The sequence below is a fragment of the Octopus bimaculoides genome, chromosome 9 (genome assembly GCF_046866305.1).
Source record: "Octopus bimaculoides isolate indiv1 chromosome 9, ASM4686630v1, whole genome shotgun sequence".
In the NCBI taxonomy this organism is placed as follows: Eukaryota; Metazoa; Mollusca; class Cephalopoda; order Octopoda; family Octopodidae; genus Octopus; species Octopus bimaculoides.
The window spans coordinates 24,877,192-24,897,168 of NC_142936.1; the positions used below are offsets into that span (position 1 = coordinate 24,877,192).

The 19,977-nt window shown below is 37.8% G+C and overlaps 3 protein-coding genes across 3 annotated transcripts in view; 2 read left to right on the forward strand and 1 right to left on the reverse strand.

The window, feature by feature from the left end:
• Nucleotides 1–11,290, reverse strand: part of LOC106884215 (leucine-rich repeat-containing protein 9) — a 122,072-nt gene extending 110,782 nt beyond the window's left edge. Inside the window, exons 1-5 of the mRNA XM_014935467.3 lie at nucleotides 10,936–11,290; nucleotides 9,548–9,647; nucleotides 8,165–8,383; nucleotides 5,615–5,755; nucleotides 2,560–2,623 (exon numbers count right to left, since the gene is read on the reverse strand). Coding sequence (XP_014790953.1) covers nucleotides 2,560–2,623; nucleotides 5,615–5,755; nucleotides 8,165–8,383; nucleotides 9,548–9,592 — 469 coding nt within the window. The 5' untranslated portion in view covers nucleotides 9,593–9,647; nucleotides 10,936–11,290. The remainder of the gene's footprint in view (nucleotides 1–2,559; nucleotides 2,624–5,614; nucleotides 5,756–8,164; nucleotides 8,384–9,547; nucleotides 9,648–10,935) is intronic.
• Nucleotides 11,291–11,819: 529 nt separating this feature from the next.
• Nucleotides 11,820–12,155, forward strand: LOC149134020 (tubulin-specific chaperone A-like). The gene has a single exon (XM_089358114.1). The coding sequence runs from the start codon at nucleotides 11,820–11,822 to the stop codon at nucleotides 12,153–12,155; it is 336 nt and encodes a 111-aa protein (XP_089214240.1).
• A 5,965-nt stretch (nucleotides 12,156–18,120) lies between these two features.
• LOC106884213 (uncharacterized) overlaps nucleotides 18,121–19,977 on the forward strand; it is a 77,697-nt gene continuing 75,840 nt past the window's right edge. Inside the window, exon 1 of the mRNA XM_089357293.1 lies at nucleotides 18,121–18,239. The gene's annotated coding sequence lies outside the window, so the exon portion shown is untranslated. The remainder of the gene's footprint in view (nucleotides 18,240–19,977) is intronic.

The window sequence follows — 19,977 nt, forward strand, 5'->3', positions numbered from 1 at the left end:
AGTTTATGTGCAGGCTATGTGGAGTGACAGAATAAAGGGGCTTTTGTTAGCTTATTTCTTCAAAAAAAATAGGTCCCTTTGCTGTTGAAAAAAATAAACTCGCAGAGGTGAAGTTTCAATGGCTTCCTTCAATTTCATTACATTATTTATGTGGCTGTCTCTGACAAGAGATTTTGCTTTCATGTAAAACAACTATATTTTGTAGTCATTATCTGTAATCTACTCCCAAAACACTTCAGTAGCTCTTTGCATCACTTGAAAACTTATATGTTCTATGATCATTAAAGTGCAATGATCTCCACAATGACCAGCTTTCAATTTGATTTTCCATTCCTAGGTTAATCAGAAACATATATTGCCATGCTACTCATAAACCTTCTTGGGAGTTCAAATATTTGGTGAAAAAAATACCACCAAAGCAACTTAGACCATCCAAAGGACAGCTGCTAGAATAAGAATAGCCTGGGCAAAGTTTAGAGAGCTCTTACCCCTGCTGGCGACAAAGGGACTCTCACTCAGAGTAAAAGGCAGACTGTATGACGCATGCGTACGAACAGCCATGCTACATGGCAGTGAAACATGGGCTGTAACTGCTGAGGACATACGTAAGCTCGCAAGGAATGAAGCCAGTATGCTCCGTTGGATGTGTAATGTCAATGTGAATACCCGTCAGAGTGTAAGTATCTTGAGAGAAAAGCTGAACATTAGAAGCATCAGTTGTGGTGTGCAAGAGAGACGATTGCGCTGGTATGGACATGTGGTGAGAATGGATGAGGATAGCTGCGTGAAAAAGTGCCACACCCTAACAGTTGAGGGAACCCGTGGAAGAGGTAGGCCCAGAAAGACCTGGGCTGAGGTGGTGAGGCAAGACCTTCGTACATTGGGCCTCACCGAGGCGATGACTACTGACCGAGACCTTTGGAAATGTGCTGTGCGTGAGAAGACCCGGCAAGCCAAGTAAGATCGTTGCCAGTGCCCCTGGACTGGCTCTTGTGCGGGTGGCACATGAGATGCACCATTTTGAGCGTGGCCGTTTTCGTGCGGGTGACACGTAAAAGCACCCACTACACTCTCTGAGTGGTTGGCGTTAGGAAGGGCATCCAGCTGTAGAAACTCTGCCAAATTAGATTGGAGCCTGGTGCTGCCATCCGGTTTCACCAGTCCTCAGTCAAATCGTCCAACCCATGCTAGCATGGAAAGCGGACGTTAAACGATGATGATGATGATGATGATGATGATATATATATATATATATATATATATATATATATATATATATATACATATGTATAAAAGTATGCGACACTTATTCGGTAGCCATGATAAAACTCTGAGTTTCGGATGCCGGGGTGGGAACCCACGCCAACATCTCTTCAGTTATCTGGCCATTGAAAATTCCTGTGAAAAATGACCGTTAAACAAAGGGAAATTACTGTGTGGTTGACCGTTATTACGACAAAAGAGCTATAGACCACTAAGTAAGGGGAGGGGGTAAAGGTAAGGGAGTAGAAAAGTTTATAGTGTTCGCGTAAGTGCATCAATTCGTACAATTGCCTATATGTGTATACTAAACCACCCTCGCTTGAAACACACACATGACACATTTTTACAGATAAATTCCTCTATTTACATAATATCGAGATCTCTTTCTTTCTTTTGTTGTCCTTTCTATCAATATATATATATATTCGTTTATATTTATATAAAGGGCATTATTACAGAAAATAATAACGCCACACAGTGGACTTCTCAAAATAACCACATTTAGTACCTAATGCGAGGAAAAACAACCAACAGAAGGCGACCAACTTTCTTTTAAATAAACTTTCTTTTGGTCGCCATCTGTTGGTTGTTTTTCCTCGCATTAGGTACTAAATGTGGTTATTTTGAGAAGTCCATTGTGTGGCGTTATTATTTTCTGTAATAATGCCCTTTATATAAATATAAACGAATAATTATATTCTTGGGAATAGAAATTTCCCTTATGAATTTTTTTACACACTGGCTTCTTGATAAAATTCTTGTAAAAGAGTTTTATCCCTTTTTGAATTTATTTATCAAATATATATATATATATATATATATATATATATATATATATATTCTTTTATTCTTTTACTTGTTTCAGTCATTTGACTGCGGCCATGCTGGAGCACTGCCTTGAAGGGTTTTGGATAAAGAAATCGATCACAAGACTTATTCAATGTAAGCCTAGTACTTATTTTATCGGGGGAAATAAACACACCAGCATTGGTTGTCAAGTGATGGCGCGGGGATGGGGGAGGAGGAGAAATACAGACACACACACATGCATATGTGTGTGTATATGCTCTGCAAGCATGTGTGTGTGTCTGTGTTTGCATTTAAGTGTGCTCAAATACATGCTCCATTGGAAGGCAGATATTAAATGATGATGATGATGATGATAATGATACCTCATATATATATACAAGTGTATGCATGAGTATGTGTGCTTGTATACATGTGTGTGCATATATATGGTCTGTAAGTATGTATGTAAGTGTGAAACTGCATCAGATCAGTGTTTTCAAAACTTACCGATTTTTATAATCTTGTTGTCAGCGAGGTTCAGCTCTCTCAAATACTTTAAACTAAACAAGTTCTAGAACAAAATGAGAGAAAATATAATTAACCCTTTTGTTACCATATTTCTGTTGAAATACACTACCTTTGTTTTCAATTAGTTTTTAAAATAATAAAGAATTTAGTGAAATAACTTAATCTTTATTAAGCTGTTTATTGAGCAGAAATTATTTTGTCAGCTTAATAGAAGGTTTTCATTTAGTTGTCTTAATAAGGAGGAGTGTGCATTTGAAAATCAGAGGTGGTATTTGGTGGTTGCATCAAAAGGGTTAACAAAACACTAAAAAAACCAAGAAAGTGCATGTCTCAATAGTTAGTGTGTTGGGCTCACAATCATAAGGTAGTGAGTTCGATTCCTGGACCAGGCTCTTTATTTCACTTTGCTCCAGTTCACTGAACTGTAGAAGTGAGTTGCAACATCACTGGTGCCAAGCTGCATCATCTTTTTGTCTTTCCCTTGGATAACATCAGTGGCCTGGAGAGGAGATATGCATGGGCGACTGCTGGTCTTCCATAAATAACCTTGAACTTGGAGGGGAACATTTCAGGTGCAATCCTGTGGTCATTCATGACTGAAGGGTTTCTTTAATAAAACCAAATAAAGAACCAACAAAATATGGAAGGAGATGGATTGCAATGATGAGTATTCTGGATACTTGATCAATTCAACTGTTTATTTATTGCATTATATAGTAAGGATGGTGAGCTAGCAGAATTGTTAGCATGCCGGGCAAAATGCTTAGCAGTATTTTGTCTGCCTTTACGTTCTGAGTTCAAATTCCACCAAGGTCGACTTTGCCTTTCATACTTTCAAGGTCAATAAATTAAGTACCAGATGCATACTGGGTTGATCTAATAGACTGGCCCCATCCCATCAAATTTCAGGTCTTGTGCTTAGAGTAGAAAAGATTACATAGTAAGTGGAAGGTAGCAAACTAGAAGGATTATTAGCACACTGGAAAAAATGCTTAGCAATATTTCTTTTGTCTCTTATACTCTGAGTTCAAATTTCAACAAGGTTGACTTTGCCTTTCATCCTTTTGGGGTTAATGAAATAAGTACTAGTCAAGTACAGGAGGGAATGTAGTTGACTAGTCCTGCCCCCACCAGATTTCAGGCCTTGTGTCTGTAACAGAAATGATTATATAGTAAGTGTGGCAAGCTGGCAAAATCCTTAGCGCATTGGTAAAAATGCTTAGCAGCATTTCTTCTAGCACTTTACATTCTGAGTTCAAATTCTACTGAGACTGACTTTTCTTTCATACTTTCAGGGTCAATAAAATAAGTGGCAGTTGAGCACTGGGGGAGGGGCAGTGTAATTGATTAGCCCTTCTCAGCCTTGTGTCAAAATTTGAAACCATTATATGGTAAGTGGCTGAATATTCCACTTGTATCTACCCTTAAATTCTATGTCTCTTCAAGCAGAATCAGTGTAACACTGGGTGTAACAAATCTGGCCCTTGAATTACAAGTTTAGTTACCCTACTTCCTACCTTTCTCTCAATATGTTGGGTTGTCATGAATTTGTTTGTCTTTTTTCCATTTACTTTAGTCCTTACATGTCATCAACAATTTTAGCAAATCAGTCAATAATGTATCCCCCTTCACTGCTCCCAACTTCTTGCCAATATTCCACTAGCTAGACAATGCCTTGATGGGAGAAATCATTGAGTTTTGACTCAAAGACTTCCTCAAGCCACGTTTTCAGCTCCATATTGTTGAACAAAACATCTTGCAAACTGTTGGAGAGTGACTGAAAAAGGTGACAATCTGAAAGCACTATAATAAAAGAATACAGTGGGTATGGTAGAACTTCCCAACCAAGCTCTTGAATAGCATTTTTGGAGAAATTAGCAATGTTGAGATGAGTGCTGCTGTGTTGAAGAAGCATGCTGTGTCACCTGTTGAGTAGTTTCTGCTGGGTTGTCTAGTTGAGTTGGTGCATTTACTGAATGTTATGTATTGAATATGTGCTTGTTTTCAAGCATTTTGCAGTGGATTAGTCCTTCCCAATTCCAACAAGTGCAGATCATTGTCTGGTATGGATGCAACTTTGGCTTGGTTTGAAGTATTGCATGCTTATCAGAACTCAACCGTTCTTTCCTCTGCTTCATACTGATGTAGAGGTGCCATTTTTCATTACTGGAGATGATGTAGTAAAGAAATCTCTGTTTGTGTCCATAAGTAGCCTGGTGTTGAGCAAACAAACTAGAGTGCTGGAGTTTGTCTCTTTCATTCAGAGTGTGTGGCACCCATGCAATGAGGTTTTATCTCACTCATCAAGTGAAGGTGATGGTGTCATGACAGTATCCCATCTGCTAGACCTATTTCCTAGTGGATTGGCACAGATCCTCACCAACGCACACATACATATAACCAGAAAAAACAATTAAGAGAAAGATAAAACAAGGGAGACTCTAAATGGTGGTTTGACCTGTTAGAATTAGCAGCAAAATCTCACTCAAATACCACTCTACCATTTTAAAAGAAGAACACTGGATAATGTAGTCCCAAACACAGAAAGTCTAAAAATAAGTAAAGGAGGGATGGTCATGACTGGAAATCTCTTGATCATATTTTTACCAGATCATAGTGATCTGTGTTCAAAGAACAGCAACATCAATAACACCCAAGTAGAACACCAGTATCACATTACAAAAAAAAAAAGACACTGTTTAACATCCTTTTTATACACTTGCATAGTTGGGTTAAGTTTTATAGTTAGATACCCTTCTTACCACTTAGAACTCACGTAGCAACATGAAACAACAGCAGAATCATTTTTGCTTCACAATTTTTGACAAAGAAAGGTAATCAATGTTATGTATTCTGAACAAAGGCTGGAGTTAGGTTTGAACTTATATCTACGCCTATGTGTCTGTACTTCATCAGTACCTTAACAACTTCACAACTTTTGTACTTTAGAAAAATAACAAAGTCCTTAGTGGGATTTGAACTCAATACGCATGGCAAGTAGAATGAATCAATAGAATGAACCACCATAACTTACTTCGATAATACTGATGCAGTTATTGTTAAGCCAAAGAACTTGAAGTTTCTTCAACTTCTCCAAATGTTCAATCTTTTTTATCTGGTTGTTGTACAAGTAGAGCTTTGTCAATAAGCAACATTTATCTAGGTTGGAGATTTTCTGTAAGGAGAAAAAACAACAACAACAGTAACAATAACGAAACATTTTAAGATATTCAAGTATTGAGAAATTGCTTATTTGCTTTGGAAAGCTTGATGATAAGATGATTAGACAAAGATGTCGTCATGAAGAAAAAGCTTAAATTTGAAACCGTGTTAGCTCAGTAACAAGAAATAGGCCACAGTATATCAGGTAATCTTGAGTTGATTGTTAGCTAATAGTATTTCAGCTACAATTGTTCAATTGTATGTGAATGGAAATTTCCATGAGTTTCTCACCAGAACATGGCTATAAATTGAGATGCCTGCCATGATCAGGCAGAGGCAACAAAGGCATGTTGACCCCTGGTTAAAAGAAATTGTTTGTCTACAATGAACATGGAATTTTCCTGAGTCTCACAACATTAAGATATAGTTACAGTTTTTGCAAGCATGCAGTTGTATCTCTAATGATAGATATTTACCTAGACTTCTGGCATCGTAAACTCTTGACAAATACCTCTGTATATTTTTTATGTAAATAAATGATTTCATCAAAAATATTGAACAGGCTTGATTTTATTATGGGTAACAGCATGGAACCAAGATCAGTCCTACAAGTTATTCTATACCTGTTTAATCAAGCTTCTACAACTTTGAAATACAGGTACGACTCATTGTTGCCAGCAACATGAAATAAAGTGTCTTGGTCAAGGACATAATATGTCACTGGGAATTGAACTCACTATCTTGCAATTATGAGCTGACTACCCTAACCACTAAGCCATACACCTTCACTACCAATGTAATACATCATTTGTAACAACTTCTCTAATGAACAGTCATTTACTCCTTTACTCCCTCTCTTTTCCCCTCTTTGTCCTCTTCTGTCATCATCATCATTGTTTAACGTCCATCTTCCATGCATACATGGGTAGGACAGTTGACAGGAGCCAGCCAGGTAGAAAAACTACCCTAGGCTACTATCAGTTTTGGCAGGGATTTTATGGCTGGATGTCCTTCTTAACACCAACCACTCCACAGATTGAACTCAGTGCTTTTTATGTGGTACTAGCACAGGCGAGGTTAGTTTTGGCATGATTTTTACAGCTAGATGCCCTTCCAAATGCCAACCACGTTATAGTGTGGACTGGATGCTTTTAATGTGGCACCAGCACTGGCATGGTAACTAAGTAACTTGTAAGACAAGGAATTATGAGAAGGGTAGGGGCATTTGAGGAGGGGGAACTTGCTTGTGTCAGGGGATGAAAGGTTAGCGCATGACAAAGAGATAGAAGCAGGTGTCTTGTCATAACAGAGGGAGCATTAGAGGAGGTGATCCAGTGTCAAATGATGAAAGGTTAGAGTGTAACAGAGAAATAGAGAAGCAGAAATAGGTGAGAGAGACAGAGAAAGAGATGATTATTTATTTAATGTGACACCAGCACTGGCATGGTAACCAAGTAACTTGTAAAACAAGGAATTATGAGATGGGTAGGGGCATTTGAGGAGGGAGAACTTGCTTGTGTCAGGGGATGAAAGGTTAGAGCATGTTTAAGTGCATCTGTGTATGTACACGTATAGTATTCCTTTACTCTCTTTCAGCCACCAAGCCCAGTATGTGTACTTATGCAGCACCTTTTATGTTTACTCTTTCTGTATTTCATGTTCACTCTCCCATTCTTTCAAAAAGATGTAAAGCATGACTGGAGAAATCAATCAATAAAAGCATCCGTGCCATGTGTGAGGCACCTGTGCCAGTGACATGTGAGAGGCACCCATGCTGGTGACACATAAAAGGCACCTGTGCTGATGACATGTAAAAGGCACCTGTGCTGATGACATGTAAAAGGCACCTGGTACACTCTGTGGAGTGGTTGGCGCTAGGAAGCACATCCAGCCATAGAAACCAAGCCAAAACTGACTGGAGCCTGTTGCAGCTCTCTGGCTTACAATCTCTGGTTAAATCATCTAACCCAGTGCTTCTCAAACTATCTGATGTGGCGTACTGGCAGTTTTCTTTTTCCAATGTTCCAGGGAACAGTAATATTTCTTAGTAATATTAATTTATACCAGAAGCAATATATATAATAAATTTAATAAAAGTTGACATTTTTTTTATTGCATATTTATTTTGTAAACAAATAACAATATTACATAAACGTTTTAGAAGTATTTTATAATGTTTCTTTTCTGGAAACTTGCCGCATATCGGCACCAGTCTGCGGACCCCCACTTTAAGCAGCACTGATGTAACCCATACCAGCATGGAAAATGGACGTTAAATGATTCTGCTGCTGCTGATGATGATTTTACAGAGATTTCTGCACCCATTGTTACTGTTCCTTTATAGTGAAAGTAGTGAAAACACATTACAGAGCAAGAACTTTTTTTTAACAGAGTCAGAGTGGTTAAAAGAGATGGCACTTACTTTTAATCCACACTGACACAACCAAAGCTCTTGCAGGTTGGGCAGTTGACGTAGTCCATGTGTGCACTCAATGCATTGCTGTACGATGACCAGTCGTTGAAGGTTTGGGAAATGCTGGAACCCTTGAATGTTTGTCAAGCCTGAGAAAAACATCTCCAGCTCTTGTACATATTTTCCTTCTTCCCTGACATGTGCATATGACAACCCATTGGCAGTACACTGAAAAAGACATACATATGTGGGAAGTATAGAGAGATAGAAAAACGTATAAAGAGAGAGAGAGAGAGAGGAGAAAACTGTTAAACGTATTTAACCCTTTAGCATTCAAACTGGTAATATCCAGCTACAATATTCACTCTCCTTATGCCCAAACCAGTCAGCTCTGGTCTCTCACACCTATCCTGCAATGTCATTCTAAAAATAAACAATCACATCATTGAAATCTTGAAGCAACAAGATAATGCGTGATTAATTCGAAACAGTTTGAATGAATAAGCATCATATTTGACATAATAGTCTGAATGTTAATGGGTTAATACGTTTTAAAATTCACATGCACACACATACAGGCTTTAATTTATATATTGGGTGGGATGAAGTGGGATGCGAACAAAATATTTGATTTGTCATTATTGTTCTTTTAATGTTCATTTTTTCCATTACTTGCTTGGAAGAAAGAAGTGGGCATAGTGCATGAGGAGAGTGAGAGATGTATGGTGGAGGAGGAGAGATAATTTGTTGGCTCAGTGGGGGCTGGTGGGAGCCACATAGTGATGGAATGATAAGGCTGATAAACAATAAATAATATATATATATATATATATATATATATATACCCTGGCTTATTCCCATTTGTTTTTCTGTAGGAGGGGGTAGCCACAAGACACATCAGGCATTCCTGCATGGCATAAGAGGCGACTAAAAGGGGCAGGAGTGAGGGGACTGGGAATCTGCTCCTCCTAGTAAATCAATTTTCCTAAAAAGACAGCAAGGAAAATATAAATATATGTACATTTAATCTCATATATGAAATCATTCTTAACTAACCACATATATATGCACACACAGGGCTGATTTTAAGCCAATTAGACAGATCTGTTCAAACTGGGTACCGTGCCAAGAGAGGGCCCTGTGTCAAGAGAGGGCTTCACGCACAAGCTTGGAGGATGCTGTGATGAATTTTTAGTCTATCTCAACGCTTTTTGGCTGAGACTGGTGTACAACATGAAGCATAAAACAGCAATCTTCAGCTTTTGTAGAGTAAAGGGCCCCACTGACAATTCTCTAATTGGGTCCCACTTCCTAGTGCTGGCCCTTCACACACATACACACAAATAACAGAAACAGGTAACACAAAAATTCCAATAGGCAATACTGTCTTACCACTTCCTCAAGTTGATGTTCCTCTTTGTAATTCTTCGCGTCCATTGTCGTTCGTCTGATAGTATGAAACTATCGGATGTATTCTGTTACCATTGGAACTCTACAAGAGAAAAGATAAGAATGGTAGAGAAGAGAACTAAATATGTTTTGGTATTTAATCACAATGTGTATTTAAAATATTCTGAATGAAACTCTTCTCAAAGTCGATTCCTATTTTCACCTTTCCTTAAGTATAATTGTTGTAATTGTTTAGCCTAAGTTAACAATGTTTGAGGAGATCTATGATCAAAAATACTCCTGCTGTGGCCATTTTTATATTTATTTCAATTACAGTGCATTTAGAACTACATCATCCAAAGTCTCCAGTCTTATTTGTAAAATGGCACACTGTAATTTGAGGGAAATGTGGCTGTTAATTCCAACAAGTTAAGCAACCACACCAAAGCTCCTCTTATCATCGAAGAAGTAAAAGCCCCTAACGCAGTCAATTGAACTGCTGAATCAATCAGTGGTCTTCCAGCATACATAATAAATTCATTGAATGTTAGATGGAATACTTGTGGTATTTGTTTTGATTCTCTACACCCCGAGTTTAAATCCTGCCAAGGAGAGCTTTGCCTCTATATGGTCTTTAGAAGTATCAAAAATAGCAAGTAATTAAGTTAGGAAAAGACACACTGGCGATGGTCGTGACTTTTGATTCTCGGTTTGCTTGATCAGAAATGACCAGGGCCTAAACAACAACAACAACAACAACAACGACTATAATAATCATAATGCTATCTCACATAGGTACAGGACCATATATTTTTTTGGCGGAGGGACAAAGTCGATGAAATCGCTGCAGTAATCAATCTCAGCAATGTAGAAAACAAAGTAGATTTAGGTGAGCTTTCAACTGTGAATGTAAAGGGACACAACTGAGATTTCGACTTTGAATGTAAAGGGACACAACATTTTGTACAATTTTCTCCACAAATGTCAAATATAAATAACTTCCTGAGCCAACAAGGGAGTTACTATATGGTCGCTAGACCTACTTGAAATAGCAGTAAAATACCTTTCAATCACATTTCACCGTTTTATAAAGAGACATGTTAAATAATGAGGTTCTGGGTTCATGGTACATATGGCGGCAGTTGAGGTAAATAATACCTTGTATCACAAGTTTTTTTTTTAAAAACAACAACAACAACAATATATCTCCACCACTACCAACTTTTAGCAAAGGTATAAAGCTATATATTTGGTAAAGAAGAACCATGATTAATTTAATCGACTAGTACTTTATGTTACCAACTCCTGAAGTACGAAGGGCAAAGATGAGCCTAACTGCCTTCTAATGCTTTATACTAACAACAACAATAAACAATAAAAGTATTTCTTACGTAGCATGGTGTCGTTTGATTTGAAACAGATATATATATATGTATATATATATATATAGAGAGAGGACAGTAGTAGAAAATAGTTATGGTGTGATGTTCATTGTATTAGTTTTAAAAGCGTTAGGTCTATAAGCCATATGTCGCTACATAACAGCGAGCTGAATTGAAGTAGGATTTATAAAAGTAGGGAAATAGGATGTTGCAACGTTCCTGCCTCGACCAGAACTATTATTACTACTAATACTATTAGCTGTGATAAACAAACAGATTTTCTTATAGTTTTCCGACAAGTGTTAAGGGAATATATATTTGAATTAGTTCCAGCCATGAGTAACTGAAATCGCTGCTTTTGATTGGATAATTAGTAGTCATAGCAACAAGCCAAAACATATGCCAATAGTTGTCCTTAACAACGTTGAAGAGAGAGACAGAGAGATATATATAAAGAGGAATGGATAGATAGAAAGTAAGAGATGAAAGAGAATGTATGTCAGAGGGAGGGAGAGAGAGAGAAAGCCAAAAAGACTTAATGGACGGACATACTAACTTGGAAAGAAAAGCTGCCGCATCACCGAACTAGTTTTAATTTTTCAAAAAAAGTTTAAAACCAGGCTGTTAGTAAGCTTTCCTTTCGACTATAAAATATTTAAAATATTTTATTTATACATTTGTTTAAAAGGCCAGAAAGAGATCCTAATTTACCAAAAAAACTTGAAAACAAAACAAAAAAAGAGTAAAGCGCTTTAATATTATAAAAGCGAAAGTAAAAATATACCTAAAGCAAAAAATAAGAACAACAGAAAAATAACTTTAAAATTTTACAGTAGAAACAAAGGGAATAATTGTAAAAGATAAAAAAAAAAGAAAAAAAGAAATACGCCACAATGAACAGTGATATCGTAAAGGAATTAGAGGTTAAAGCCGGTGTTTTACAGCAATTCATCCATGAAAAATCATCCTATGAAGTTGAACTGAAACAAGATATGCAGAGACTTGATAAAATGAAAGAAACGAACGAAGATGAACGAGACATTGCCGAACAAGAAGACATGATGCGTGAGGCAAAAAATATGATATTCGAAACTATGCGAAGATTGGAGGTGGCTTACGATGATTTGAAAACCTTCCATGATAAAGTTCAACAAGAACTCAGTGAAATTCCGTCCTTTTTGGCTGCTCAAGAAGTTCTCTTGTCTGCCCAAAACATTTTAAATCATTAATATATGAAATATGAGGGCGAGGAAATACGACGGTGTTATTTAGTTGTTATGAATTAAGTAATCGATTGATTAGATTGTTCAATCAATAAGCTAATGTCACTGTTTTATTGTTGTTATTGTTGTTTTTGTTTATCCACACACCTCACTGTTCCACACCGCCTCAAGTCGGTCCTGATTAAACAGACAGACATGAACATAAAAGGGTATTCCAGCTGGGATCATCACATCTTTTTCTTTTTTTTTCGCCAGGTATATTCAGGATATTCCATATGTTCTTCCGGAAGTTGACAGGGGGAACTTTGTGAAAGAATGGTTGACTCTTTCTTGCAGGCCGACTTACAACATAAAGGCGCTATCTATGGTTCGTTTCACTGTGTGTATGTATGTGGAGAGGTTTGTTTGGTTTCTATCGATTGCTGATTGGAGATTATTATTATTATTATTATTATTATTAAAACGGTGAGCCGACAGAATCGTCAAGCGCTCCGGACAAAATGCTTAGCTGCATTTTATCCTGTTCTTTACGTGCTGAGCTCAAATCCCACAGAGGTTAACTTTTCCTTTCGGGGTCGATGAAATAAGTACCAGTTGAGTACTCGAGTAGATGTCATAGATACCCCTTCACCTCAAAATTGCTGGCCTTGTGCCAAAATCAGCAAGAATCATTATTGTTAAGACACCGAGAAAAGGCGGTAAGCTGGCACAGTCGTTACCGCGCCGGGAAAAATGGTTAGCGACATTTCTTCTGACTTTGTTCTGAGATCAAATGCCACCGGTGTCAATAAAATAAGTACCAGATGAATATTGGAGTCGATGTAATCGACATGCACCCTCTCCCACAATTGCTGATCTTGTACCAAAATTTGAAACCATTATGAAGACCGGGGATGGGGAGGGCTGGCAGAATCGTTAACGCACCAGGCAACATGCTTAGCGGCATTTCTTTCGGCTCTTTCCGTGCTGAACAAGAATCCTACCGAAATCATATTTACTTCCAAACTTTCAGGGTCGATAAAAAAAGTATAAGTCGAGTACTGGGGCCGATTTAACCAACTTGCCACCTCCTCTCATAATTGCTGGCCTTGTGCCAAAAGTTGAAACATGATTGTTAATAACAAAATATGCCTTGTGATATTTAGTTACGTTCCTTTACCATTTGATTGCTATCGAATTCACTTGATATCTTTTCCCAGAAGATTAAATAAAACATCGGTTAAATATTCTGGATGATACGATCGGTGGATTGAAAGAAATGTTAGTGCGCCTTGTAGTAGCTCTTTCTTTCAGAGTTCGAATTTCGTCAAGGCCTATTTTTCTTTTCCTCTTTCCAGGGTCGATAAAAGAAGGTATCAGTCAAATGCTGTGTTCGATGTAATCAGCTTTCTCCTTCCTTCAAAACAGCTGGTCTTGTGTCTGAATTAGAAATTATTATTAACAAAATACTTCGCAGGGGTTAGTCACGTCTCTTTAGGTTCTGATTTGAAATTTCAGCGTGGATGAGTTTGCTATTCTCTAGTGGATAAAATAAAGTACTAGTTAAATGCGATGTCACCTCGCCTTTCAGCCTTCTGCAAATCTGGCTGGTTTGATATTCCTACAAAGGATCTTGGTTCTGAATGGAATTATAGCGAGAAACGAAAAATTTCTCCTTCACCTTTTCCCAAGAATATATAAAAAGGTACAAATCAGGTACTGAAGTCGAAATAATTCATCGCCACCCACAATTTTTAGCTTTGTGTCTAATTTGAAATCATTATCATCATTATAATAATTAAGCAGAGAACGTGCAGTGTCAGTAAGCGCGTCGGAAATATGCTTAACGGGATTTCTTTCGCTTTCCTACGTTCGAAGTTGAAACCAGCTGAGGTGGACTTTGCCTTTCATCTTCTCGAGGTTGATGAAATAAGTACTAGTTGAGCACTGGGGCCGATGTAATCAACTTAACCTCTCTCTTAAAACTGCTCGCCTTGTGACAAAATTTGAAATGTCTGGGGTGGAGTATACAATATTATTTTTTTCTGTCAGGAACTATTCTTCCATCCATCCATCCATTTTGCCGCCCACTATTCCTGGAAGGGTGGAGGGTAGAGTTCTCAGGCACCTCCTCTAATGGGTCTTATCAGAAACAGCTTTCATTAAAATTACCTGATGGATTCTCAAGCGTGACCAGCTGCGACTCTGGATATTATACAACCATCTTGCTCTTGGTCTGCTCTTAGGTTTCATACCGGTTGGCTTAGCTTGAAGAATCTCTCTACGGCATGCTGACCACATGTCAGGAACTATAAAAGAAGACATTTTTAATAAAAGTTATTCTATAACAACCTCTTTGAAAAGATGGTCTCATTTAGCTACCTCGGTGCAAAACTGTGACTAACAACTTAAATCATTTACATTCACTATAATATATGTTGTGAAACAGCAGTCAAGTAACGTAGTCCTCCATTACAATTCCATTCACATCAACGATCCATTATAGAAACTGACGTGCATTCCTCCAAATCCAAGTGGCACCGTAAAAATTTCTAAGACATTATAAAGATTCTCCATCAGAGACTCTTTAAATGAATATATGCTCACACTTGGTTGTGTGCATCTACAAAGGCACATGTGAGAAGTAATCATACACGAGCGCGCACACACACATCCACACACACACAACACTTGTCAGTTACCGTGTATTGGAGGAGACGATAAAACATTTTAACCTTTTCTTTTCTTTTCTTTTCTTTTCTTCCCTTCCTTTCCCCCGTTCTTCTTATGCCCTTATTTTACCGACACATCAAATGCAATGGCTGTGTTATTCGTACTGAAAAAACGCAGTCCTTATTTGTAGTCAAGCAATACAGACGAAAACTTATTCATCGTGTGGTGCAGATGTTTTCCACTTTTGTGTTTTTACCACCCGAAGTTAATTCCCCTCATCCACCGCTATTTGAACCCTGTCTTCATACGATGTTTCTTGGTTAAACAGACTGAAATTACGACCACCTGTAGTTCTAGTTCGATGTGCACTGAACAGAAATCCTTTTTTGTATTCATACGTATATATTACAGGGACGGCCAGTTGGACAGGATCCGGATCGAAGCTATCCTTAGAAGAAGTCTTTAAGAATGTAACCTCCATCCATGCAGCGCACTTGACCAAGCTGTCGCAGACGACGCTCGGCACGCACGCCGGGAAAAAAAGCTTAACGGCATTTCGTCCGTCATTACGTTCTGAATTCAAATTCCGCTGAGGTCGACCTTGCCTTTCATCCTTTCGGGGTCGATAAAATAAATATCAGTTGAACACTGAATCGATGTAATTGACATACTTCCTCTCCCGAAATTGCTGGCCTTGTGCCAACATTTGAAATCATTACTATTTTTATTTTATTTATTCGCTTAATTCCTGATTTATCTATGTCTATGTCACGTCTCAGTTCCATACTGCAGCTTAAAGACGCAACACTTTCCTCAACAGATGAGCTATTCCAAGTATTGCTGCCATCTGAATACTTCCTAAGAAATTTGGTATTAGCAGCGTTTGAAGCCAGAATATTGCTCTTTTTGAGATGGTCCCAAGTGCACCGATCACAATAGGTACCATATTTACTTTTGAGACTCTATGGATTCTTTTCACTTCCAATCCTAAGTCTTGGTAATTTTCGAATTTCTTGTCCTTTGTCTTCACAATATTCTGGTCTGCAGGTATATCTACACCGATGCAGGTCCATTGTTTAGACTCCTTCAGTTGGAGAGTGATATCTGGTCGGTGGTGCTGCAACTTTTTGTCTGTGTATATTGGTATATCCCATCTGATCATTCTCTGCTACTGGCAAAGGTTGGTGCTCATACCACTTGTTGGAACATTCTAGTCAATACATATTCGCACTGCTACTTTGTCATCGCATTTTATTTACCTCTTTTGGTCTAACTTTGAATATTCACTAATTATATGTTTATTACAGATGACTTTCCATAGTCTACACAAAGGTGATACTGCTGTCTTATCAATGCTACATTTGATTGAGTCAGTTCGTAAAACTAGTCCTTAGGCAGCAAGAATCCATCCTTCCGTGCCCTTCGAGATTGCAGAATCGTTAGCACGTTGGAGGAAATGCTTAGCGGTATTTCGCCCGTCGTTACGTTCTGAGTTCAAAATTCCGCTGAGATTGACTGTGCCTTTCATCCTTTCGGGATCGATAAATTAAGTACCAGTGAAACTCTGGGGTCAATGTAAACGACTAGTCCCCTCCGCTCAAATTTCAGGCCTTGTACCTATACTCTTTTACTTGTTCCAGTCATTAGACTGAGGCCATGCTAGAGCACCGCCTTTAGTCGAGCAAATCGACCCCAGGACTTATTCTTTGGAAGCCTAGTACTTATTCTATCGGTCTGTTTTGCCGAACCGCTAAGTTACGGGGACGTAAACACACCAGCATCGGTTGTCAAGCGATGTTGGGGAGACAAACATATACACACACGCACATACATACACATATATACATATATATACATATATACGACGGGCTTCTTTCAGTTTCCGTCTACCAAATCCACTCACAAGGCTTTGGTCGGCCCGAGGCTATAGTAGAAGACACTTGCCCAAGGTGCCACGCAGTGGGACTGAACCCAGAACCATTTGGTTGGTAAGAAAGCTACTTACCACACAGCCACTCCCACGCCTATCGAAAAGATTATTATTATTATTATTATTATCATTATTATTATTGTTGTTGTTGTTGTTGTTGTTGTTGTTGTTGTTGTTGTTGTTGTTGTTGTTGTTGTTGTTGTTGTTGTTGTTGTTGTTGTTGTTGTTGTTGTTGTTGTTGTTGTTGTTGTTGTTGTTATTATTATTATTATTATTATTATTATTATTATTATTTTCTCTTTATCACAGGTTTTGTTGGAGCTCCTGGAGTGTTGCATACGTAGCAGGCTTACTACCTATAGCCTACGGTACCATGCTAATCGTTCTTTTCAGCTATCTAATACTTTCCTGATTATTTTAGCCGTGCCAAGGAGGCAAACCTTTTGCAACAGTTCTACTGGGCACTTTATTCCAATTTCGTTTATATTCCTCTCGAAGCCTTCTGATACTGTTCCCAAGAACCCAACAATAATTGACACTATCTTCGCCTTCTTCATTTTCCATAGCCGGGCTAATTCGTACTTAAAAGGTTACTATCTTTTCGCCTTCATTTTTTACTATTCGTAGGTCAAAGGCGCATGCCACGTCAACTATATAGCATATGTGATGCACCATGACCACCACCACTAGGTCCGGTCTGTTATGCTCTAGCACCTGATATGTTTGGATTGGGAAATCCCAGAGAATATTGATCGTCTCCGACTCTGTCGCTCTCTGCGGTTTGTGCTCATACCACATCTTACCTCTCTCTAGCCTCCACTTTTCGCACAGTTTCCAATGTAGAACGTTCGCTACCTGATGATGTCGCCACAACTTGTAGTGGTTTTGGGCAAGTCTAGGGCATTCGTTTGTGATATGGGCAATGGTTTTGTCCACTCTATTACAGGTGCAGCACAACAGAGACAGCTCATTCCACAGATTGACCCTCCAGTTATCATGGCCAAAGTTTGGTCTTGCACTGCCAGTATAGTGCTCTCCGTCTCTTGTTTTAGTGTGCCATTCTTCAGCCAATCCCGCTTGTTTTATCCAGCAATTTCTGTTGGGACTACATGGAATTCATTGTGTAGCCCTTGTCGCATAATTCTTCTTCATGTCCTTTTTGTACTTATTCCTTTGTATATAGAGAGAGGGACAGAGAGATGGAACTGTTGTGGCAGGCAAAAGATTGTAGTAGACTACGTTTGGTCAGTTCTTGTGGATTGTAGTGGGATATTTGAAGGAAAGGAAATTCTTGCGGTAAAGGTTTGTGTGTATATTTTTAAAGAAAAATGTACTTTGTCGTTACATGTTTTAAAAGAAAAAGAACTTTGTTAACTTTTGTTAACTGTGATGTTAACTGGTGGAAAAGAAAAGAAAAGAAAGAACTTTGCTAACTCTTGTTAAATGGTTGAAAAGAAAAGAGAGAACTTTGTTGTTACATGTTGTTCAAAGAAAAGAAAAACAAAGAAGTAAAAGAACTTTTAATTGACTTGATATACGAATTCTGATTGTAAACTTTTGATTACGTTAAATGCTTGCATGCGCTATTGTTACATGTGTTATTTCAGAATTATTGTTATGCAATGTTTTGTATTGTGATGTAAAGAAAGAAAAGTTAGTTTCACTACGCAACGTATGGTCCGTGTTATTTCTTCCTCCTTGCCTGTTGTCATCGTTACGTGCTCCGGCTGGGCTTAGTCGTGGCGAGCATCCCGACTCACTGAGCGTCGACGTTCGTGCGCGCGCGAGTTTTCTCCTCGTTGAGGTGCTTCGCGTGCGGGCGTTCGTAACAGTATATATATATATATATATATATATATATATATATATACATATATATATATACACACATACATACATATATATATATATATATATATATATATATATATATATATATATATATATATATATATATATATAAATAATAATAAAGGCGTTAGTGATGATTTTTTAAGTTAGCTTACCAATTATTTTTGTTGGTAGTTAATTTATAATATATTGTTATATATATATATATATATATATGTATGTATATTTTTTTTGAGAAAAAATGTCGTCAGCATTTTGGAAAAATTCTTTTGTCTTCATTATATATATATATATATATATATATATATATATATATATAGTTGTGTCTAGGGAGAGTTATTATGCCAATATTATTCACATAAAGAATCTTGCAAACCAGATACACATATGAAGTATATATGTATGTATGTATGTATGTATGTATGTATGTATGTGTGTATATATGCAGACACACGTATATCAACACACGCAGACGCTACAAATGACACCTTTTCCTTTCTCTAACGCACTAACATTAACATCCACATCTTCAACAGGTCAGCTTCTTGCACTACGTGTTCCATTAACGACAATAACAAACATAATATACTACAACCACTACCACCATCAAAACAACCATCAAAATATTCCTTTCTCTGAACTGTCTACTAGATTTTATTATCTTGCTCTTTAGCTCAACCTACCTAGTATTGTCTGTCTTCTGTGTATATTGCCCCGCAGTTGCGTAGAGTTTATAGTTATTTGATAAAAGAAAACGGTGCATGCCAAATATACTGAAAGAAATGCTTTGAATTATTTTCCATTTTTCTGTTTATTTCTGAGTCTTTCTGTTATTGTCATTTTGTGTACACACACACACACACACACACACACACACACACACACACACACACACACACACACACACATACACAAGCACAGACACGCACATATGTATCAACAGAGATACATACACGTACAGACCACATACAAGTATCATATGTTAGCTTTCCATAAGTAAGTCAGAAGAAAAAGCATCTTCAATATAATCAATAGAGCTGGGACCACATAGACTCTAGGCAGGGTCTAGAGATGGAACGAAAAATAGCAGAAAATATTTTTCAAGAGGAAAGAGGAGTTATTTCTCGTGGATTAGTGTTAGCTGTGGGCGAAGCATGTAAACTGTATGCGTGTATAGAGTTCAAAGATGGACAAGATCAAGATGCAAAAATAAATTTACGCTGATGAGGGTTTCACCTGAAAGTTTCACTTTTCGAGTTGAAGTAAGCGCTCAAATCACGTGAAGTTTATTAGAATAATTCTCCTCTCCACCTAGCTGTGACTGAATCTTTTACTTCCACTAGGACACACACGGCTAAGAACATTCCAGTAACTAAATTGCCGTATAGCTAACTA